At 42.8% G+C, this 19,889-nt stretch overlaps 1 protein-coding gene across 11 annotated transcripts in view; it reads left to right on the top strand.

The window, feature by feature from the left end:
* Positions 1 to 17,937, top strand: part of HMBOX1 (homeobox containing 1) — a 103,728-nt gene extending 85,791 nt beyond the window's left edge. For 5 of the 11 annotated variants that reach the window (XM_015622653.3, XM_015622652.3, XM_015622643.3 and 2 more), the window contains 5 exons: positions 9,074 to 9,156; positions 11,311 to 11,406; positions 12,810 to 12,904; positions 13,066 to 13,167; positions 16,052 to 17,937. In XM_015622653.3, coding sequence (XP_015478139.1) covers positions 9,074 to 9,156; positions 11,311 to 11,406; positions 12,810 to 12,904; positions 13,066 to 13,167; positions 16,052 to 16,189 — 514 coding nt within the window. In that variant the 3' untranslated portion in view covers positions 16,190 to 17,937. Of the gene's footprint in view, positions 1 to 9,073; positions 9,157 to 11,310; positions 11,407 to 12,809; positions 12,905 to 13,065; positions 13,168 to 13,768; positions 13,850 to 16,051 lie in introns of all 11 variants that reach the window. The other 6 variants (XM_015622656.3, XM_019006133.2, XM_015622649.3 and 3 more) reach the window with 6 other exon arrangements.
* Positions 17,938 to 19,889: the final 1,952 nt, after the last annotated feature.

The raw sequence follows: 19,889 nt of genomic DNA, 5'->3' as shown, positions 1-19,889 counted from the left end.
CTTTTAACTTTGCTGTTCTTCTAACCTGTAAATTCTTAAAATAATATTAAAGTGCAAGATGAAAAAAGACAATTTCAGAATACTTCCTAAAGGGATTGATAATCTGGGTATAAAAAGTGGTCTTGAAATATGAAACATGATGGGTGTTGGTAAATGAAATAATCTTTTGAGTCTTTGGAGCTTGTTATTTCCAAGGTAACTATTCATAATCCTGTAGGCAAAAAGAAAAATGTAAAAAAGTTGGATAATAAATTCAGCTATTTCCCCTCCCTATGAATGGTGAATGGTCACTGAACAATCTTCAGCAAATAAAAAAAAAAAGATGTTGCTGCTGCCAAGTTTGAGAAATATTCTTTAAAGATCTCAAAGTTTCCTGATAGCCTAAAACTTCCCTTAAATCTCCTTATTTGCTGTGCTGTCTACAAAGAACCTCCTGAAGTTGGTCTTGGCACTGTAGTAGTTTAATCCACTGCCATTACTGGGTTCATTCAATATTTTTCATTTTCCTTTGCTTCTGTCCATCTGTTGTGTTGTATTTAGGTTGCAAGGTACAGAATAGATTGATATTAAAAGATTAAATATATTTTCTGCTACCTGTCTGTCCAACACTTAATGGGATAACAGTTTTGGCCCAGATCTTGGAGATACTGCATGTTAGGAAAAATACATGTATTGAGCCCAAAGTCAGATTTCATCCTGACTTTAGGTGCTGGATAACTTTAGGTGCTACAGAAATTGGTTTTGTCTGTGGAATCCTGTAGGATCCTTTCATTATAGCTGAATTAAATTTTATTTTCTGAAAATGTAGCAGCAACTGGGGGCTCTGCTGAGCTGAACCAAGTCTGGTCCAAGACTGGAAACTGAAAACAAAACCTTGTGGATTTTTGAGGGACAGTGCTGGTGGTGATGTTGGGAGCTATCAGTTTTAAGATTAATCCCAAATTTCATGGCTGGTATTTTAACTTTCCTGGAGGCTTGGGACAAAGGGATGCTGCATGATTCCTATCCAGAAGAAATAAAACTTTACTGAGGCTAAAGTGAGGAGAACCTGAGGAACCTTGGTGCTCATACTGATGTTATTTACAAACATCCAGGGCTGAGCTTCCCAGTTTGGGTTTTCAGATGAGCTGAAAACCGAGCTCTGGCTCTGCTGAGTGGAATATTTTGTTCCAGAGAGCAAATAAAGATGTTCTGCGTTGAGTAATGTAAAAACTTGAGTTTTGCTATTTGTGTTGCCATATAAAGCCTTGGAATCCTGTGTTGTCTTGTGAGTGGTGTGTGTAAAAGCCTCAGTGCTGATGAGAGTTTTTCTGGTTGGAATTGTGGGTCACCAGCAGCAGAACAGCCCTTCCCAGTGGGTGGGCATTCCTGCAGGGCCTCATCCCTCCTCCGAGATGTTTCACCCATGGGCTGACCCTGCCTTGGCTTTGCTTGTGAGGACCACATAATCCAAAATACAACTGAAATAACTCTTGCCCTGTACCACGTTAAAAATGAAGATGAGATGTTTGTTTTGCAGTTGTTTGCAGGAAGGTTTTGTTTATCACTCGCAAAGTCCACTGGATTTAATGCACATAAATATCCCTGCAGCATGGAGGCCTCAATTTAAATATTTCAAGTAAATAAAAGGGAACAAGAGATCCTGTCATTCATGCTTTGGAATTCATTCTTAGGAAGAGCTTTGAAGATGCTGTTTTTTCACACCAACCACTCTTGCAATATCTCAGGACAATTCTCACTTTATCTTGTCCTGATGTACTGGTTCCTTGCTGGCTTCAAAATATGTCCACTTTTATTTTGTGAACAATTTAGTGAACTCTGTTGACTTTGAGAGTCTGGTGGTGCCAGTAAATTTAAGGATAAATTGAAGTATATTTAAAATTTCAGCTGCCAGTGTCTTCAAGGTGCCTTAAGCAGAAAGTACCTGTGTGTTTCAAATTGCTGCAAACTCCAAACCTTGCCATTCAGAAGAGTCCTGTTGTGTAATTTCAAAAATGCTCTTATCACCAAATCCAATTATGAGGAAGAGTAAATCACCACCTTGGATGTCTTAACTATTCTTTTTTTTAATTGTTAATTATCTCGACAGTAGGGTGCTAGAGATTAGGAGGCAGAGATTATCTTTTGCAAGTACGAGGCTTTCAGAGCTATTATCAATTAATTCTGTTTCTAAACAAATTTTAGGATAATATTAATAGCTTGATAGGATTGTGGTCCTGGAGACCACTGTCAAAATTTTGAGAAAGTGATGTTGAAAGAATGAAAACCTCATTCTGTTGGCTTTGAAGGTCATCCAGCTTTCCCCACTCCCGTGCAAGGTGTATTTTTGGCATTTTAATCTACGTGGCAGAGGAGATTCCTGCTAAGAAACATCAGTGAGACGACTCTCTCAGAGTTTAGACAGCAACTTGTAAAACCAGAACTGAGAGTCAGCTCTGTTGTGTGAGGGTTTTTAATGTGTACTGACATGGAATTTATGTACACAGACACATCCTGAGGTGTAAAATAATTTCAGTTTCTCTCCATCTGATGATCTAAGTGATCTAGTGCTGGTGAGATCTCTCCTCCAGATTTGCACTTGCAATGAAAAGAAATCCAAGAATGAAACGTTTCTTAGAGTGAAAGGCTTAAAAACTGTGCTGTCCTTGGACAGAGTGTGGCAATACCCTGGGCCTGAAAGCTCATGTTGGGAATGAGAAAGGTTTTTAAAAAATGAAGATTTTTGCAGTTTGTTTCCAAAGTTGATTTAAAGTTACAGTAGATTCTGCACTGGGTAAACCCCCAATTTTTACTGTTGGGACTGGATAGCTCTACAGATTGAACAGAAGATCTGGGCTTAACTCCAGAATTGCTGAAAGCCCTCTGGTCAGTGCTGTAAGGAGGTCAAGCTACAGTCCTGCAGTGGTTTCTCCTATTCCTGTAAATCCATGGACCTGTGGAATCCTTTGGATAAATGATGGTGCTGTGTAAAACACAGCAGAGACCTGCAGCTGTCGTGTTTGTCAGTGGTTTTTCTGGGTTAGGGATTTTTTTTCTTAGATTTGTTTTGCTGCTTAGGTCTGGTTGAGCTGATGCCTCAACTCAGGTTCATCCAGAGAGTTGCACTTCCCATCCTTGCCTGGTTATGTTTTGCAGTCCTGGGGGAAGTTCTCAGATCCATCAGAGTTTATCTGTGGAGGGAATGCCTTTGAGCTTTAATTTTGCTGTCAAAAATAAAAATGACTTTATATTGTGGGTTTAGTTGACACCCATGTCGTTACTGGGGAATCAATAGAAATATCAGCAGATAAAAGTGGTGGTGTCATCTGCTGACCTCACTGAGAGTGGCATTAGTGATACTCTTGGCCAGTATTTACTGGGAAATAAACCAGTCATTACACTTTCTGATGAGATTGTGCTCTGAATGTCACTTCTCTGACAGTCTGTCTCATGCCACTGCAAGATAAGATCTCAGGCACAGATGACAGACTAACTTCAGAAATATTTCCATTGATTTGACAGCCTGAATAATAGTTCTGCTAAAAGCCACAAAGACTGGAACAGTGACCTCTGCTTGCTGGGTGATACTGGGGTGATAAATGTACTAATGAGAGATAAATAGGTAACTACTTGTCAGTGGGAAGCAGAGGAACTCTTGGGAGGGGAAACCAGATAGGGAGCTGAAATTACAGGCATCTTATCAGAGCCAAAGGAGCAGCTTTCACCTCATGTATTTTGAGACACCAGAGGGTTTGGCAGGGAGCTCCGTTCCTGGGGACAGCACAAGCTTCTGTTCATCCACAGGGGTGGGAGCTGGGCAGTTCTGCTTTTCCATCCCTCCCTGGGCTGGTGGCCGAGCCCGTGGCTCTGGCTTTGCTTTCAGCATCCCTTGGAGAGGATCTTTGGGAGCTGCTGTGGAAGGAGCTGGGCCCAGCTGCCTTTTCAGCCGTGTCCTCCCGCCTCCCTTGGCTGCACAGCCGCTGCTCTTGGCACGCGTGGGGAGCTGGACCGGGGAGGCAGCCGGGCACAAAACATTCCTGCAGAAAGGGAATGAAGGAGAGGATGGGACCATTCCCTTTGCTCTGTGATTAAATTGTGTTAAGCTGGACTGCAGCCTGAGTTTCAGGGAAGATGAATCTCCCGTTCCTGGAAGTGTCCAAGGTGAGGTTGGAAAGGGCTTTGGAGCAAGCTGGGACAGTGGAAGGTGTTCCTGCCTTTGGCAGGGGGTGGGAACTGTACAGGGTCTTCAAGGTCCTTCCTGGCCAAAGCATTCAGTGGCTCTTTGGTCTCCAGCAGAGGAGTTGGAGCCCCAACAGGAGTGCCAGGATATTTCACTTGCAGGTGAAGCTCCTGCAGGGATGGAATTGGGTACCCAGGGATGCAAACGCAAAGTGAAGTGAGGGAGTGAGCTTGCAGCACATCTGCTGGTCTTCAGTAAATATCCATCTGTGTATTCTTGCTCCCCATTAACTGCAAGGTCAGTTTTCCTTCCTCCAGTGAGGGTGATCTGTGTCCCTGTGCCTGAGTGACCTCACCTGAGAGTGATTCAGCTGCAGCAGCACCGTGAATTGTTACCCTGCAACACATCTGAGCCTCTCCACTTCGAACCCCTGCCACACTTGAAAGTTTTAACCCCTAGGTTCTGCTGTAAACTACGTATTTCCTCAACCTGGGGTCTTCTGATCAGTTTTGGGGGTTTTATCTCTTGGCTTATCTGGAAAAGCACCGACCCCATCCGGCCTTCTGCCACTCTGCAGTTGTCATTTCAGACACTTCCTGCAAAGCTGATAGAAAGCAACAAAACTTCCACTGTGGATTATCAGGAACACTACTGAGGCATTGCTGAATGCATCTGATATCTCAGCCTCGAGAAGAGAAGGGGAAAAAAAAAAGAAAAAGAAAAAAAAAGAAGATTGGCAGCTATTGCAGGAATTCAGAGAGGGGCACCTTGGTAAAGAGCTGGGGGGAGGCTTCTCCTTCCATTACAGAGCCCTGGGCTGAGATGGATTCCCTCTCCATCATTGTCCTAAGCACATTATCCCTGAAAGAAAGAGGGTTTCTCTGAATCTGCAATTTTTCTAGGCTTCAGTGTTATTGAAATGAAACGGCTTCAAGGATATCTACATTCTTTACCATCATATGGATTCTCATCTCATGTAAATTATTTGGCCACTTTTCATTTTAATCCTCCACTGTCATTTTCTACAAAAGAGATCATTTGGTTTCTTCATGGAAGGTATTCAGCTGACAGCTGCCCTTTGTCTAGAAAGCAGTGTGCCTTTGCAGGAGTTACTTGTGCCTGCTCCTTTTCTTTTTTTCTTTCCTTTTAAGTTCATATTGCTTCATATTTTTCATCTGTAGCTTTCAGAGACTTTTCAGACTGTGAACAGGTTTGTAGGTGTGAAGGGAATTTTAGACATCCTGCATTCTTTCCCTGTGTACCTGGCTGATAAGAAACAGAACTGGAGGCAGAATAATTAATTTACTGCAAAAAGAACTGTAGTCCAAAAAAGTCAGAGTGTTTTCACAACTTCTGTATGAGAAAACAAAACAGTCAGTGATAAAGTCTTGAATTTTTTTCCATGGCTTCCCTATCTTGAAAACTTAATTATTCTCATCTACTTTTCAGGAATCATATAATCACAGAGTCATTAGGGGTGCAAAAGAGCTTTAGGTTCATCAGGTCCAACCATCAGCCAGCATTGTGTTCGTCACTAAGCCATGTCCCCAAGTGCCACATGGTTGGAGGTTTTAAATGTTTAAATGTTTTAAGGTTTTAAAATTTTTAATGTTGTGTTTTGTGGTGTGGTGTGTCAGCCACAAGACCTTGATGGGAGGGGGATGAAGTAGAGTTTATGCACAGGGAATTTGGAGGCTGAGGAGGAAAATCAGCAATTAGGGTTGGATATTTTGGGTTAGCTGGAGCTGTGAGACCTTTTCCTTTCAGGGTATGAGCTCTGATAAAGCAGCTTGCACTCCTTCAGTCACTAAAAGCACCATGTGGTCCTGGAGAGGAACAGAATGGCCTCAAGTATGGCCTTAAGCTGAAAGGGGTAGATTTAGGTTGGATTTGGGGAAGAAATTCTTCCCTGGGAGGGTGGCACAGGTTGCCCAGAAAAAGCTGTGTCTGTCCCTTGATCCTTGGAAGTGTCCAAGATTGGGTTGGAGCAACCTGGGATAGTGGAAGGTGTCCCTGCCCATGGATGGATGTTGGAACTGAATTATCTTTAAGGTTCCTTCCACCCCACACCATCCTGGGATTCAGTTCTGAGGAGAAGATTCAGTTTTGGGGCACTCAAGTTGAGGGCTGGCCAAATTTATAGGGAGGTGGAATGTGTGGGAGAAGTCACATCTTTAATGAGGATAAGGAATAATCCAGCAGGGGGAAGAACAGGCAGGTTCTAAAATTATTGTCAACTGCAGAAACAGAGTTTTAACTGCTCCAGTACTTCCCCTTCCAGCTGGTACCCACTTGGCTTTGTGATCCCCACAAAAATTACCAGGACAGCTCTGTGACAACTCACTGAGATTTTTGATGCTTTTTCATAAATTGGAGATTTGATATGAGAAGAATCTCACATTTTCTAGTGAGAATCACTTTTCTTGTAGACATTTTTAGAGATTTTACATGAAAAGATCAGAAATTCCTGTTTGAATTTAAGGAAACGTTTCAGAATGATGAAAAATGTCAGGCAGATGAATTGTTGTAAAATGTTTAGAGATAAGAATTACTGTTTCAGCAGTTTCTGAATCACAGAAATGATTGGAATACTTCTTCATTTGCTAGAAGAGGTGTCTCATCCATTGTCCATTTCTGGAAGTTTGCTCCATCACAGGGAAATTTCCCATTATCCCAGAGAGCTGTAAACATGGGCTGAAGTTTTGTTGTTGGTAGGAAGTATTTTTGTTATTTGTTGGAGGCAGCAAAAGCCTGGCTGAGGCTTGGTAGAGAGACAGTGTCGAGTTAGGTGACAAGAAAAGGGTCACTGGTGGCTCTGGTGGTGTCTTTGCTGCTTTAATTAGTGTCTCAGTTTCTTGCATCAACAAGAATGGGCAGTTCAAGGACACCCTGACTGATAATTTTAGGTATTTGTAGTATTTCTTCCATAAATGTTGATTTTTGTACATGTGGTGCTGACCTGGATTGCTGGTTGGGACTCCAGGGCAGGCAGTATGTTCATGTAAATAACAGAGCAGCAGTTTTCAGCTGTGATCTCTCGATGCTCCTTTATCTCAGGGTGCTTAAAAGAGGAAATGATTCTTGGCTCTGGGCAGAGGGCAGTGCTCTGCAGGTGGGAGAGCTGAAATATTGTCATGGGGTTGTTGAATTGGGATCCTCAGCTTCTTCTTCCATCACTAATTACTGGAAAAAGTGTTTTCTGCTCTGTTTTCCAAGTTCTCCATTCCCCAGAAATGCACCTTTGTACAGAAAGCAACCCCTTTGAGCAGAAATTTGCAAGTTGAGATAGACACACACATCACTTCAAAGGCTGGAATCACAGAAAGGGGATGGACATGGGAGAGGGGAGAATACACTTTAAAAATTGCCACATCCAGAGGGCGTGATGTTCATTCTAAATTCTCATAAAGCTGAACAAAGACACCAATCCTGTGTCAGGGAGCTCCTCCTTTGATTCCTCAGTCACCTTAATTCCAGCAATTAAGTTCATTCTAATACTGGAAGTGTTGGCTGACAAACTCCCAACTTTTCCAACACTTGAACCTAAGTTTAAAGGCAGAGCTGCCCTTTATTTAGAGAAGATTGAGGCATTCCTGTGGTTCCATTTGCTCTCTTCCAGCAGATCACCTGGAAGTCCATGAATGGTGCAACTCTCTGAGCTGATGTGTGATTTCTCTTGCTCACTGAGCAACAACTTTGAAATAGGGACCCCATTTTGGGCATGGCTGTGGCTGTAAATGACTCTGTGAACAGGGGGATGAGGTAATGGCACCTAAAATTCAGCCTGAGCATTCAGAGTTTGGACAGAAACAATTCCTGTATGGAACAGAATCTGGATTTCCATAGAAAGTAGCTGGGGCAAATCCACTCAGTGAATTATGGAAAATAATAATTGCCTCAATATGCCTGAATCTCCTACTACCAATTGATCTACAGTTAAGGAAGTAAATATCTTATTTTCAAATCCAGAGCAGCTGTCCAACAGCCAGACCTGCTGCTTGATCAAAGTTGATAAAGGAAATCCTAGGATTATATATTATGGATAATCTACAGAAAAAACAGTGGTAGTCCCTGCTTGTGGTGTGATTAGCAGAGTCCATTGAAGTAAACAGGACATTTTGTTGGTTTTAATACAGATCTGATAAGCTCTGCAGAATGTAAATCAGTTCATTAAAATTTGCAGAGCGGTTCAGTGAGGTAAAAGAAGAAACAGTTTTAACTTTTATAGGATGTTTACTGCATATAAAGTACAAAAAACCCCACAAATATTCTGGAAAAAATGCTGTTAGAAACGTGCTGTACTCAGTGTGTTGTTCTAAGGAACACTAAAAAAATTTAAATTGTGGTTTTAAAAAAATAATCTGACTGTAGAAATTGTTCTGTGTAATTTCACAGCATCTCCACACCATACCTGTCTCTGCACTATTTGTGGGGTTTTGCATAATATAGATGTTAAAAGTACACATGGATGTGTATATGTTAACAAATGTACATGAACAGGGATCAAAATAAATGTTAAACAGTTCCTTCTACCTAAGCTGGGGGTGTGTCAGGGGATGAATAATAAATAAATGATAATAAAGTCAAAGGCCTGTGGTGTCTTGGAGATGATGCTTCACTTGACAGTCTTACTCTGATATCAATGGAGTTGCCTGCATTTTTGGGTGTCCTAGTAGAATATTCCAAATGCTGAGATAATGTTCATTTATCTGAGGGATTTGGGAAGTTTTCCTTCATTCCATGTGGACATAAGTGCAGGCTGATGTTACTTTATCCTTAAAATTCACTGTGTCTGGTACCTCTGGAGGAGTGATGCATCAATCAGCAGCTGACACCTTTTAGTGGAGCTGCTTTGGAACCTTCATGCTCTGATTTCTTAAGAAAAATACCTGTTTTTGTTTTCCCCTTTTGCAGTTACTTCAATGAGAATCAATATCCCGACGAGGCAAAGAGAGAAGAAATTGCCAACGCCTGTAACGCAGTTATACAAAAACCAGGTGAGGAGCTGCTGGGGGGCCCTTCCCAAAAACAAACAGGTTTCAGCACCTTGAGTTCTCAGACTGATGTTTGCAGAATCATTTGGGCTGGAAAAGACCTCCAAGCTCATCAGCCTTTGACTGATAAATGAGGTTTTTGGAGGAGGAAAGGGCTCAGCTCTCCTGTTTTTGGGTGTTTTACAGCTTCCAGAGAGAGATCTGATATTAGAACTTGAGTGTTAATGTTGAATCTTATCTTTAGGTCAACAAGTTGCATTTTCCCTGTTTCTGGAGAAGTTAAACTTGGGAGAGGAGCATGAATATTCAGTGTAGTGTTAGTGGATGCACCTGCCTTTGCTTAGTTTTGCTAACCAAACATTTACATAGATTTCAGAACTTGTGTTTTGGATATATTTAGATTTCATACAACCAGAAAAAAAATTAATGAGAAGGCAGCTAAGGAGTGACTCATGCACATGGAATCACAAAATTATTTTGGGTGGAAAAGCCTCTGGGATCATTGAGTCCAACCAGTTGTCCCCAAGTGCCACATCCACAGGGCTTTTAGATCCCTCCAGGGATGGGGACTGCACCACTGCCCTGGGCAGCTGTGTCAGGGCTGGACAGCCCTTTCCAGGCAGGAATTACTCCCAGTATCCAACCTGAACCTCCTCTGGTGCAGCTTGAGGCCGTTTCCTCTTGTCCTGTCCCTGTTCCTTTGGAGAGAAGATGAATGCCCACCTTGTTATCCTTTCAGGGTGTTGTGGAGAGCTGGGACTGTCACAGGATAGCACAGGGTCAAACCAGTTTAGAATGGAAGTGACCTCTGGGGTTCATCTGGTGAGGCAGGATCAGTTTAGGTGAGATTGTTCAGTTTTCAGTATCTCCAAAACCAGAGGTTTTCCCACCTCCAGGCCCCTGTTCCACAGCCTTGAGCACTCTCACACCAGAGTACTTTTTCCCTAATACCTGCTGAAATTTTCCCTGAAAAATCCATCAGGAAGAGGACCAGAGAGCTGAGGATTTGATTCCTGGCTCTGCTGCTGGTTTGTGGAGCAGCTTGGAACAAAGTGCTGCAAGGCCATGGCAGGGAGCAGTAAAATACTGCCAGTGGTGCTGATGCATTCAGCAGCAGCCAGGCTATCAATTTCCAGAGTTTTCTTTCTTTCACTTGTCTCATCTCTCCTAACTTATTTAAGTGTGCAGATTGCTGCAATTACATGGGTTTTTTTTCTGTATGCTGAATAAATAAACTTTGAGAAGGAGTCAAAAGCAGAGGGGCTCAACCCTGTGGAGCCTGCAGAGGTCTGGGGATGCAGATGTGGAGAATATTTTGTATAGGGACAAGAGCAACAAAAGAGGTTTCCAGAATGTCCTGAATCCCTCCAGTCTTCCCTTATTTATACTGATGACCAGATAAAGGGATAGTTTTCTATAGCTGCCTTCTGGTTTTTAGGGATTTTTTTTGTTGGTTTAAGTGTACAAATCCAGTGATCTGGTTTCCAGCATCCATCTCTGTTCTCCCAAAAGATCCTGAGTGTCCTGGCACAGCTGGGAGAGTGTGATGGGTGATGGGGCTGAGAGAAAGGAAAGCAGATGGCAAGGGTGACACAAAACCTCTTCATTCATTTTGCTGCTGTATAAAACCATGAACTGTACCCTGGTGACACAGAGTAAGAGGAGGAGCCCCAGGGATGGGATTTGTGGCAGGAATTGCAGTTTTTGCAATCTCAGGTCTGCAATTGAACTGGAAAAGCAGCCCTTCATTCTCCCATGGCTCTGGATTGAGTTGGCTGGAGCTGCAGAGAAATCCCTGTATTTCAGATTTTTAAAAAGCAGAAGAAAAGAAGATGTGTGGTAGTTAGTGCCTCAGCACCTGGACACAGGAATTTGATCCACATAAAGTTCACTTTTTTCTCAGTTACAATAACTTGCCAGTGTCTCTGTGTTTCAGGGGTTTATCCCACAGAATCCCAGAACTGTTTGGGTGAGCAGGGACCTCAAATCTCATCTAAAGTTCCAATCCCAGGACAGGGACACCTTCCACTGTCCCAAGTTGCTCCAAGCCTTGTCCACCCTGTTCTTAGACACTTCCCAGGGATGTGGCAGCCACAGCTTCTCTGGAACCCAGTAACACCACTGAAATATTACTTTTCCCTTCTGTTGCTTTCCTAGGTAAAAAGTTGTCGGATTTGGAGCGAGTTACCTCCCTCAAAGTGTACAACTGGTTTGCCAACAGGAGGAAGGAGATCAAGAGAAGAGCCAATATCGGTAATGTATCACAGAGCCTGCCTGCAGGGCTTGGGGTTTGCTCAGGAGAGGTGGCAATTACGTAAGAATAAATTAGTGAAAACACCAGAGGTGCTGACAGCCTCAGGAGAAATGTGGAGGAATTATGAAAATGAGCCCCTCGCTGTTCCAGATTTTTTGTGAAATACGTATAATTTGTAAAATTCTGTCATCAGTGCTGGAAAAGTGCTGCAGTTACAAAGTTTTACTGGAAGATCAGCTTTAAAAAGCAAAATGAGAATTTTATAGGTGGAAGCAGAGTTGCATTTTCCCTCCTTTGAGTATCCAAACTCAAATCTGAAATGAAACCTCAAAATTGTAAATAAAGGAGATAGAGATGTTGGCAGGATCACAAACTTAGTGTGGTGTTTATCCTGGTTATACCTCTGCCCCTGACAGCTTTCCAAGGTTTTGCCCAAGGACAAGTGGGTGGAAAAAAGCCATATTTTTTGTTGATGATCAGGAAAAAACAAAAGTCACTTCAGAGTTAACCCTGTGGGTTCTTAGCTGATAATAAGGAAATCAAAAGTGACTCTGAACTTGTAGGAAGGAGACTCTCTGGTGTGGGTAAGACATTCTAGGGAGAATAAATCACCTCAGTGGCCTGGATTCAACAAACTCCTGCCATTCATAAAAAATGTGATGCTCTTACTTAGATATGAAGAATTACTTTTGTAACACATGGGTGAACAGACATCCATATCTGCTTATTTCCAGTATTTTTAATTATTTCAAATGTTCCACTATTTTACCTTATTTCTGAATAAGAAAAAGACCTTCTTATTATATCATTTAACACGTTGCTGAAGTTTAACTAAATTTATTTTTCTACAAGTAAAAATGGCTTCTCAAAGGGATGGGGGAATAAAACAAACTCAGTCTAAGGCAGGTGGAGTTTAGTGTTTGGGGAGGAGGTTTGGAAATAAATTAAAAGAACCAAATGGAGCTTTAGATGTATGGATTCTACTGGAAGCTGGATTTTTGTGTTTTCAAATCCCTGAAGTTCTTTCAGAAATTTCTCCCATCTATTTTCAGGCACTGCCCACCCCCTCGAGTCCTGGCCAGTCCAAGCTATGGGGGAAGATTTACAGGGAATGCCTTTGGCATTCTTTCCCTTAGAAATTACACTGATTTCTGTTTAGGACTGCCTGGATAACAGGGGTTTTTACTCACAGACAAGTTGGCAGGGAAGGATTTCAGGCAAACCAGTGTTTACACCTGTGTTGCCTTCCCAAATGTTGGAGAGTGAAGAGGAAAGGGCTAAGAGCTAACCCTGTTCCTCCAGTTATTCTAACTTCCTGAGAAAGGAAAAAAAAAAAAAGCCCAGTTGCTTTAACTACTCCAATGCATCAGATAAATGAGGGATCCATTTGCTTTTTTCGAAGAAGCAGCAATCCTGGAGAGCCATGGAATAGATGTACAGAGTCCAGGAGGTCATTCCAACAGCGACGACGTGGACGGCAACGATTACTCGGAGCAGGTGAGCACCAGAGCCTCCTGGCCCAAACAGGGAGAGCTCAAACACCTTAAAAGGCCCTTTTGCCTCTGGAAAATCCTGTTTTGTTTGGCTTTTGTGTCATTGTGATGGGGAAAGGGTGAGACTCCAGTATTCACCCACGTGGATTTGTTGCCTCACAACAGGACACTTGGCAAGTCCGCAATGGAGAGGAGGAGGGACGATGTTCCGAGGGAGGCAGAGAAGCAGAGAAGGTAGAAGAAGACAGGAGGATCTGCTCCAAACAAGCAAGTTACACCCCTCACACCACACACAATGTCTGAGACACGGCAGGAGAGCCTCACCTCAGCCAGAGCCCTGCCATACTCACTCTCTCCTTCCCCACACTCTGAGTTCCTGTGTGTCCCCAGAAATTGTCCCCGAAGAACTGGGCACCTTTTGCACCTCTGATTTCTTTCTGCAAGAAAAGGCCAGGGCCACACCTGCAGACATGAGCAGGAGGGAGGGTCCCTGCCCAGGAGCCTTCAGAATTCCTTGTGCCAGCCTTTCCCAGCAGGATTCTGAGCACCCTTCTGAGAGGTCCTGAGCTCCCTCTGTTCTGTGGGAGAACCTTTCAGGAGCTTCTTGGGATCATCCCTTAGACACTGACAGACAAAGGATGAAGGGTGGGGGGAAAGGATTTGATTAACTAAACTCTGACCTTTAATTGGCCTATTCCATATTGTTCTGCAATAGTGTGCCACTACTTGGATTGTTTACATATTATCTGTCTTTTTTTCTTTGTTCATTTGTTTTTGTTTGTTTGTTTGCATTTTTATTCTTGCCTGTTCTCACTTTTTCTTGGTTGTTTTTAACTCTTGACAGCAACTTCTTTTTTAAATTCTCTAGCAAAAGAATACCCCTTCTCACACTCTGAGCCCTCACCTACCCTAAAGTTGGTGACCTTTCCTTCACACACCTTCCTGACAGGTATTGCATCCCCTTCCCAATTTTCCCAGTGTTGGCCAAACCCCCAGGGCTGTGTGTGCTTGGCACCAGTGACTCCACCAGTTCACTCATCTGCTTTTGGGAGGAGATCTTTCTGTGCTGGATCACTTTTCACTGCCTGTTCTGGGAGAAGCTGGGAGTTCTCCCTCTCCAGAGGCTGCTGCTGGAGTGGAACAGCAGCTGAGTGGCCTGGAATGAGTCCCTGGCACACTTGGCTCTGGCCCAGTTCAGCAGGTCCCTGGCAGAGGCATCCCCAGCTGCTCTCTCCTGATGGGGATTGAGACCCTTTTTATAGGTCAGCACCAGCAGATTTGGTGGGACCAACTTTTCTGGCTCTCAGTGATGAGAAACTGCTCTGTGACTGCTGTAAAATATTTAGGAACCACTGCCAAGCCCAGAAAATTCCCTGTCAGACAGATACAGGGCCGGAATACTGAGGTGGAGTGTGATGTAGACTCCCAATCCACCTTTTCCTTCTGTGCATTAACCAGCATACTTCGAAAAGAGAAATAAATTGGTTATTAAAATTTAAAGATCTTTGTTTAGAGGCCTTAGAAAAGACATTTCTCAGTAATTTGGGCTCCTCTACGAGGTGTAATTAGTCGTTAGCAGCAAAGCAGATTAAATGGCAGATTCTCCCAATGACCATTTAACATCCCTTAGCTGTTAAACCCAGAAACTGTGTGTTCTACAGCAACACTTAAATTTTAATAAATTTTAAAACACAAAGTTCATCTAAATACTAATGAAGTACCTAAACCCCCAGATTTTAGGGCACTGTATTTGTGCCATGATAAAGATTTCTGAGAGGCCCTAACATTTACCAGATCCTTGTTATAAATGAATGAATCCTTCTAAATAACCTCAGGATTTTACCAAAGCCTGTTTTTTCTTTTTTTTTTTTTACTTTTTTTTGTCGTCCTCAGCATTTGCCACCCATCATCTTCACTTAAAAATGCTTTATGCACGTTTTAAATTGTAAATCACACAAGTTCATCACTTGAAGGCTGTTGGGAGACTGATAAATGTTTATCATTTGCTTTCTCTAAATGATAATGATTTAAAAATCCAGGATCACAGGGGGATAACTATTATTGCCCTGTTTTAAAGAGGGGAAAGCACCAAGATTTTCCCCAAAATTCCTTACTTGATTTATGGTGGTTCCAGTACCCTTCAGTCACTGGTTTTCTTAGCATTCAAAGATTTTTCCAGCATCTTTTCCCCTGTATCTGTGTGAATTTAATGTTTTCACAGGATGCTTACTTGGACCAAGGGTTGGGCTTGTGTCATGGTTCTGGTCAACAGTTCCAGTTAAAGAACTTCTCTAATATATATAGAATTATTTCATTCTAATAGCTTCCAGCTTCTGCAAGTCAGTAGTTTTAAGAGTCTTCCTGAGTTTCCATTATTTCTAGCAGACTAATTTTCCCTGGATTTGTCAAACCCCTGCCTTTTAAAGCCATTTTTACTTTTGTCTGATGTAAAAATCAGTGAATCCTGAAGTGAACTGTGCTAAGTGAGCAGTGCTTCCCACTGCTGCCTTGGATCACATTATCATTCCAGCGAGTGTCCTTGATTACTAAATCATCAAAAAACATGGACAATTGTCCTCTTAATTTCCAATTATTTGTAATAAACATTTCTCATATCAACCATCAGCCATTTCTTCCCCAAACTGGAGGTCTTTACTCTGTTTAGTTTCTTCTCACGAGGAAACCTCTTCCCTTGGGATGCCTTTTTTCTCTGCCTCTACGACTTCTGTTGTGGCATTGAACAGAATCAGAGAACCACAGAACAGTTTGGGTTGGAAGGGACCTTCCATGGCCAGGAATGACCTAAATAGGGTGCCCAGAATATTCCAACAATAAGCATGGACCTGTGCTGTTCCCAGTGATTCCTGTCTTAATTTGCTTTCCTGACTTAACCTGGTGTATCACTTCTGTCTTTATAATTGAATATTTATAATCATGTCTATTTATAATTGAATATTTTCCTCCAGAGCTGGGTCCCCCACTCCCTGCCTTGCTTACCCTCTGCACAGTGAGGGAAACCCTCACTCCTAAACCCACGTTGTGAACCAGCTCCGTCCCCCCACGATCACTCGGCGCGTTTGTTTTCTCCGCTGTGGTTTTGGACTTGTGGAATAACCCTGCTTCTCTCTGCTCCTTCCCACATGATTGCCAGGATGACAGCACTAGCCATAGTGACCACCAAGACCCCATTTCCTTAGCCGTGGAGATGGCAGCAGTCAACCACACCATCCTGGCGCTGGCCCGGCAAGGAGCCAACGAGATCAAGACAGAGGCTCTGGACGACGACTGATGCCAAGAAAGGGGAGGGTCAAAGCAAGAAGTAACTTAGTTTTAGACGTAGCACCTTAGCAGACTTTCCTCGGTCCTTAATATGTGTTCTTACAGTATAACTTTGCAGTTTCTTGTACGTCAGTTAGCTGTTAGGGTCTTGTTCTGTGAAGATGGCATGGTGCCCTCAGCCTTTGCATATACTCTCTCAGTATTAATTCCCAGTAAATAATCAATCAACCAACCAACCTCCCTCTCCCGGCCCCCAGTGGCTAGAAAGGTAAAATCAAAAAACAAAAAAACAAAAAAACAAAATAATCATAAAAAAAAGAAAAAAAAAAGAAAAAAAAATATATCTTGCTGCTCTGTCTTAGCATTCAAAGTGCTTCCAGGTATTTTAGACAGCCCTCAATTACAAGTCTTAGGCTACACTTAAAATCTTGGATAACCTTAGAGATGGTGTTGAAACCGATAGTCCGTACGCTTTCCCTGCCCTGAGACTGGAAGGATGCAAGCTGAGGTAGTGGCACAGGGTGGATGGACACCAGACCGGGAGTATCAACAGAGAGTAAAAAGAACACTTAGAAACCCCACTCCAGCATGGGAATAAATGATTTCCAGCTGCAATAAGCCGTGCCTCACTGGTCATACAGTGACTCCGTTTACTTCCGGGTGCTGTGCTGAGAATGTCCATTGGAAACACATTCCCACATTTCGGTCGATGCTCACATATTCAACACAGACATCCTCTACTCTCACAAGCTGCCTGGCTTAGTGGAGAAGTGCTGCCTTCTGCCTCTGGGACCATGGTTGAAGCCCAGCCTGGGATCAAATGAAAAATAAGCTGAATGTCTAATGGACAACAGTCCACTTCTCAGAACCGCTGCGCGTTCTTGGCATGGCTGGCAGTGCCTGCTCAGAAGAGGTCTAGACTCTTACCCATCTGTCATTAACAATTTCACCTTTAATTCCTCCTCTCTCACCTTTTCTGTCCCCACCCTACTCCCCTCTCCACTTTGCCACTTTCGAAAGCAATGTTTTCCAGGAAGGTTGTTAAGGTCCTGAAATGGGTGAGTGGATTTTCACACGCCTGTGTAAGTAATGCCTACGTCCCGACTAGCCTGAAAGGTTACTGGAGAATTCGACATCTGACCTTTGCTAGATAACCATCAGAGCATAAATATTCTCCTAAATATGAACTTTTTTTGTTGGTTTGGAGGCAGGAGGATCTCTTACCTGAGAAATGGGGTGTGAATGTTTTGTGTTCTCTTTACTCTGTCTTTGTTAAGGTGTGAGAAAGCTATACTGCTACGAGCAATTTAATTAATAATTGGAAGCCATACTGATAATGGATGTGGTAATATTTGTAAAGCAAACCTACTCTAAGTAGCAGGAACTAATGGAATTGTTTTCCTTGATCATATGTAGCACTTTTGTTACTTTTTTCTTAAAGATATTTATATTTGATAAGTCTTTTTTTTATCATTTGAGAATTCCAAATACCAAACAGCAAACTTGCATTACAGAGTCACCCTGCGATCACCTTGTCATCTAGTATCTAAATGATGAACTGTGTGTGCATCTAAGAAAATTACATCTGCTAGCATTGTGTGGAAATGATCTCCTGGCATCCTGATAAAATGATATGTTGCTGCCGGTAAGAGGAAACATTTTGATGGAAACAGCACGAGAAGCGTTAGAGACGGGCAGGGCTGTGTTACATTAACAGAGAACAAATTAAAAACCTACGGAAATTTTGGTGTAGAGGCACATATATAAAAGTTTGCATTGTGTTTCCTCCACATTCCGCTTTATCTTCCCAGTTGGTGTGGGAATAGCTTAAAGAGGGGAAAACAGCTCAGTCTGAAGGATGGGTTTCCCTTTGCTCCTCTCCACTTCCGAGGTGGAGCGAAGGGAAGTTCCCGTTTCTCGCCTTGTTCTCATCCCTTCCTCCCTCTTAACTCTCAGTGACCCCTCCAGAGCGGCTCCTCAGCAGGTTTTGAGCCAGGCTGAGCCCTCCAGATCAGCTTCCCCCGTGTCCATGTGGAGCAAGCTGCTCCCCCAAGTGCCCAGGAGATGCTGTGCTCAGAGGGCACCGCCCTGCCACCTCTTTGTCCCTTGGAAAATCTATAGGTAGGGCTTGGCCTTGACTTCCACTTATGGATTTCATTGGAAAATTTATGTGCTTTCCTTAGGTATAGATCACTGGAGCAGAATGAAGCCGTCTTTTTTTTTTCTGTTTTATTGCATTTCTTGAGTAGGCAAATTCATGAGTAGTGTCAGGGTGGACTCAGGAAAGGCAGGACTTGGATCAGTGACCATTGCACCACTGCAGTTATTTTCTTACTGCCTGTATGAATGTTTTGGTACTAAGGAGTGAAAGGATGGGGAGAGCTTTTATTTCTATTTTTGCACAGCAGAATGATCGAGCAAACTCGAGCCTTAGTGGAATTTTACCTACTTATTCATTCCACAGTCACACACTGAGCTGACAAGCAACATCCACGATTTATAGTAAGGAGATTTTAATAATCGATGACCTCTTTACGTTGGGCTTGCCACCACCATTTGTTCTGGCTGTTTCATTTTAAAAAGAACAGACTCAAACTGTTGGACAGCTGCAATTTTAAAAGACATATTGCTTATTGCTTACCATAGTATCTGTAAAAAAAAAAAAAAGGCATTGTTTGAGGCTTTGCCTTTTAAGAGCAATAAGGAAGAATAAAAATAGTATTAGAACTTATATATCCTGATTATAGGTTCATGTGATGCAGGATCAAAGTAACACCGCTGAAATTGTGTGTCTGTACCATCTAATGTAGAATAATCTGGTCTTAATTCTGTTTGTCACTGTCAGGAAGCTGCTGACATCCCACACCAGTATCTTCTCTGAAGGTTAAACAGGTAGAAAAACCCTTGTGAGCAGATCTTCCTGGGCTGTACATGCCAGTTCTCCACCTTCCCACATCATCATAACAGAGAAAATATCAAATATCTGGGGAATCAACCCCTTGGTTCTGTGGGGTCAATGTTTGGGGTGTGTCTGCTCTGGCTTCTCTTTGGGCATTGGGAGGTACGAGTGGCACCTCAGAGGGATGAGTGGGACCTCAGCTGTCCCCAGGGTGCTCCTGGCAGGTTGTTCCCTTCATTCTGGAAGTTCACAAGGAGCCATTTGCAGCTGCTCAATCCCTTTGTGGTTTGAGGTGGATTATCTGGAATGGGACAGGTGCTGATGTGATGGTACCGAGATGAATGAATGTGATCTGGAGTAAGTGAAAGAATTGGTGGAGGGCATGTCCTGGAATTCAGGAATCCTGGAATTCTTTCTTTTGGGGGTTTTTCCACGATATAGGAGTTGTCTTTGTCTTTCTGTCTGTGGTTTTCTTTGAACATGAAGCCTCATTTTGGTAGCACTGCAGTGGAGTGGCACTTTGTTGTAGCCAGGCTGGAGTCACTGCAGTTTGTTCTCCTTGAAGTGGCTCTGGTGTCAGATCCGAGCTTCCTTTTTGTTCTGTGACCAGAGAAGAAGTTAATTTAAGAAGCTCCTCATCTGTGATGGTCACAGATTGCTTTTACCTTTGTAGAGTGAGTTCTGGCTGATATTTTGTCCCTCATAAAGTCCTTTTACTTGAGTTGTCGTCTCTGACCGTCTTGTTAAAACAACAATTTCTACCTCCACTTCTTTTCTGGATTGTTTTGGTGTAGGGTTTTTTTTAGTTCCC

This window comes from Parus major, chromosome 3, assembly GCF_001522545.3.
Source record: "Parus major isolate Abel chromosome 3, Parus_major1.1, whole genome shotgun sequence".
NCBI classification, from domain to species: domain Eukaryota; kingdom Metazoa; phylum Chordata; class Aves; order Passeriformes; family Paridae; genus Parus; species Parus major.
This window is presented reverse-complemented; position numbering and strand designations above follow the sequence as displayed.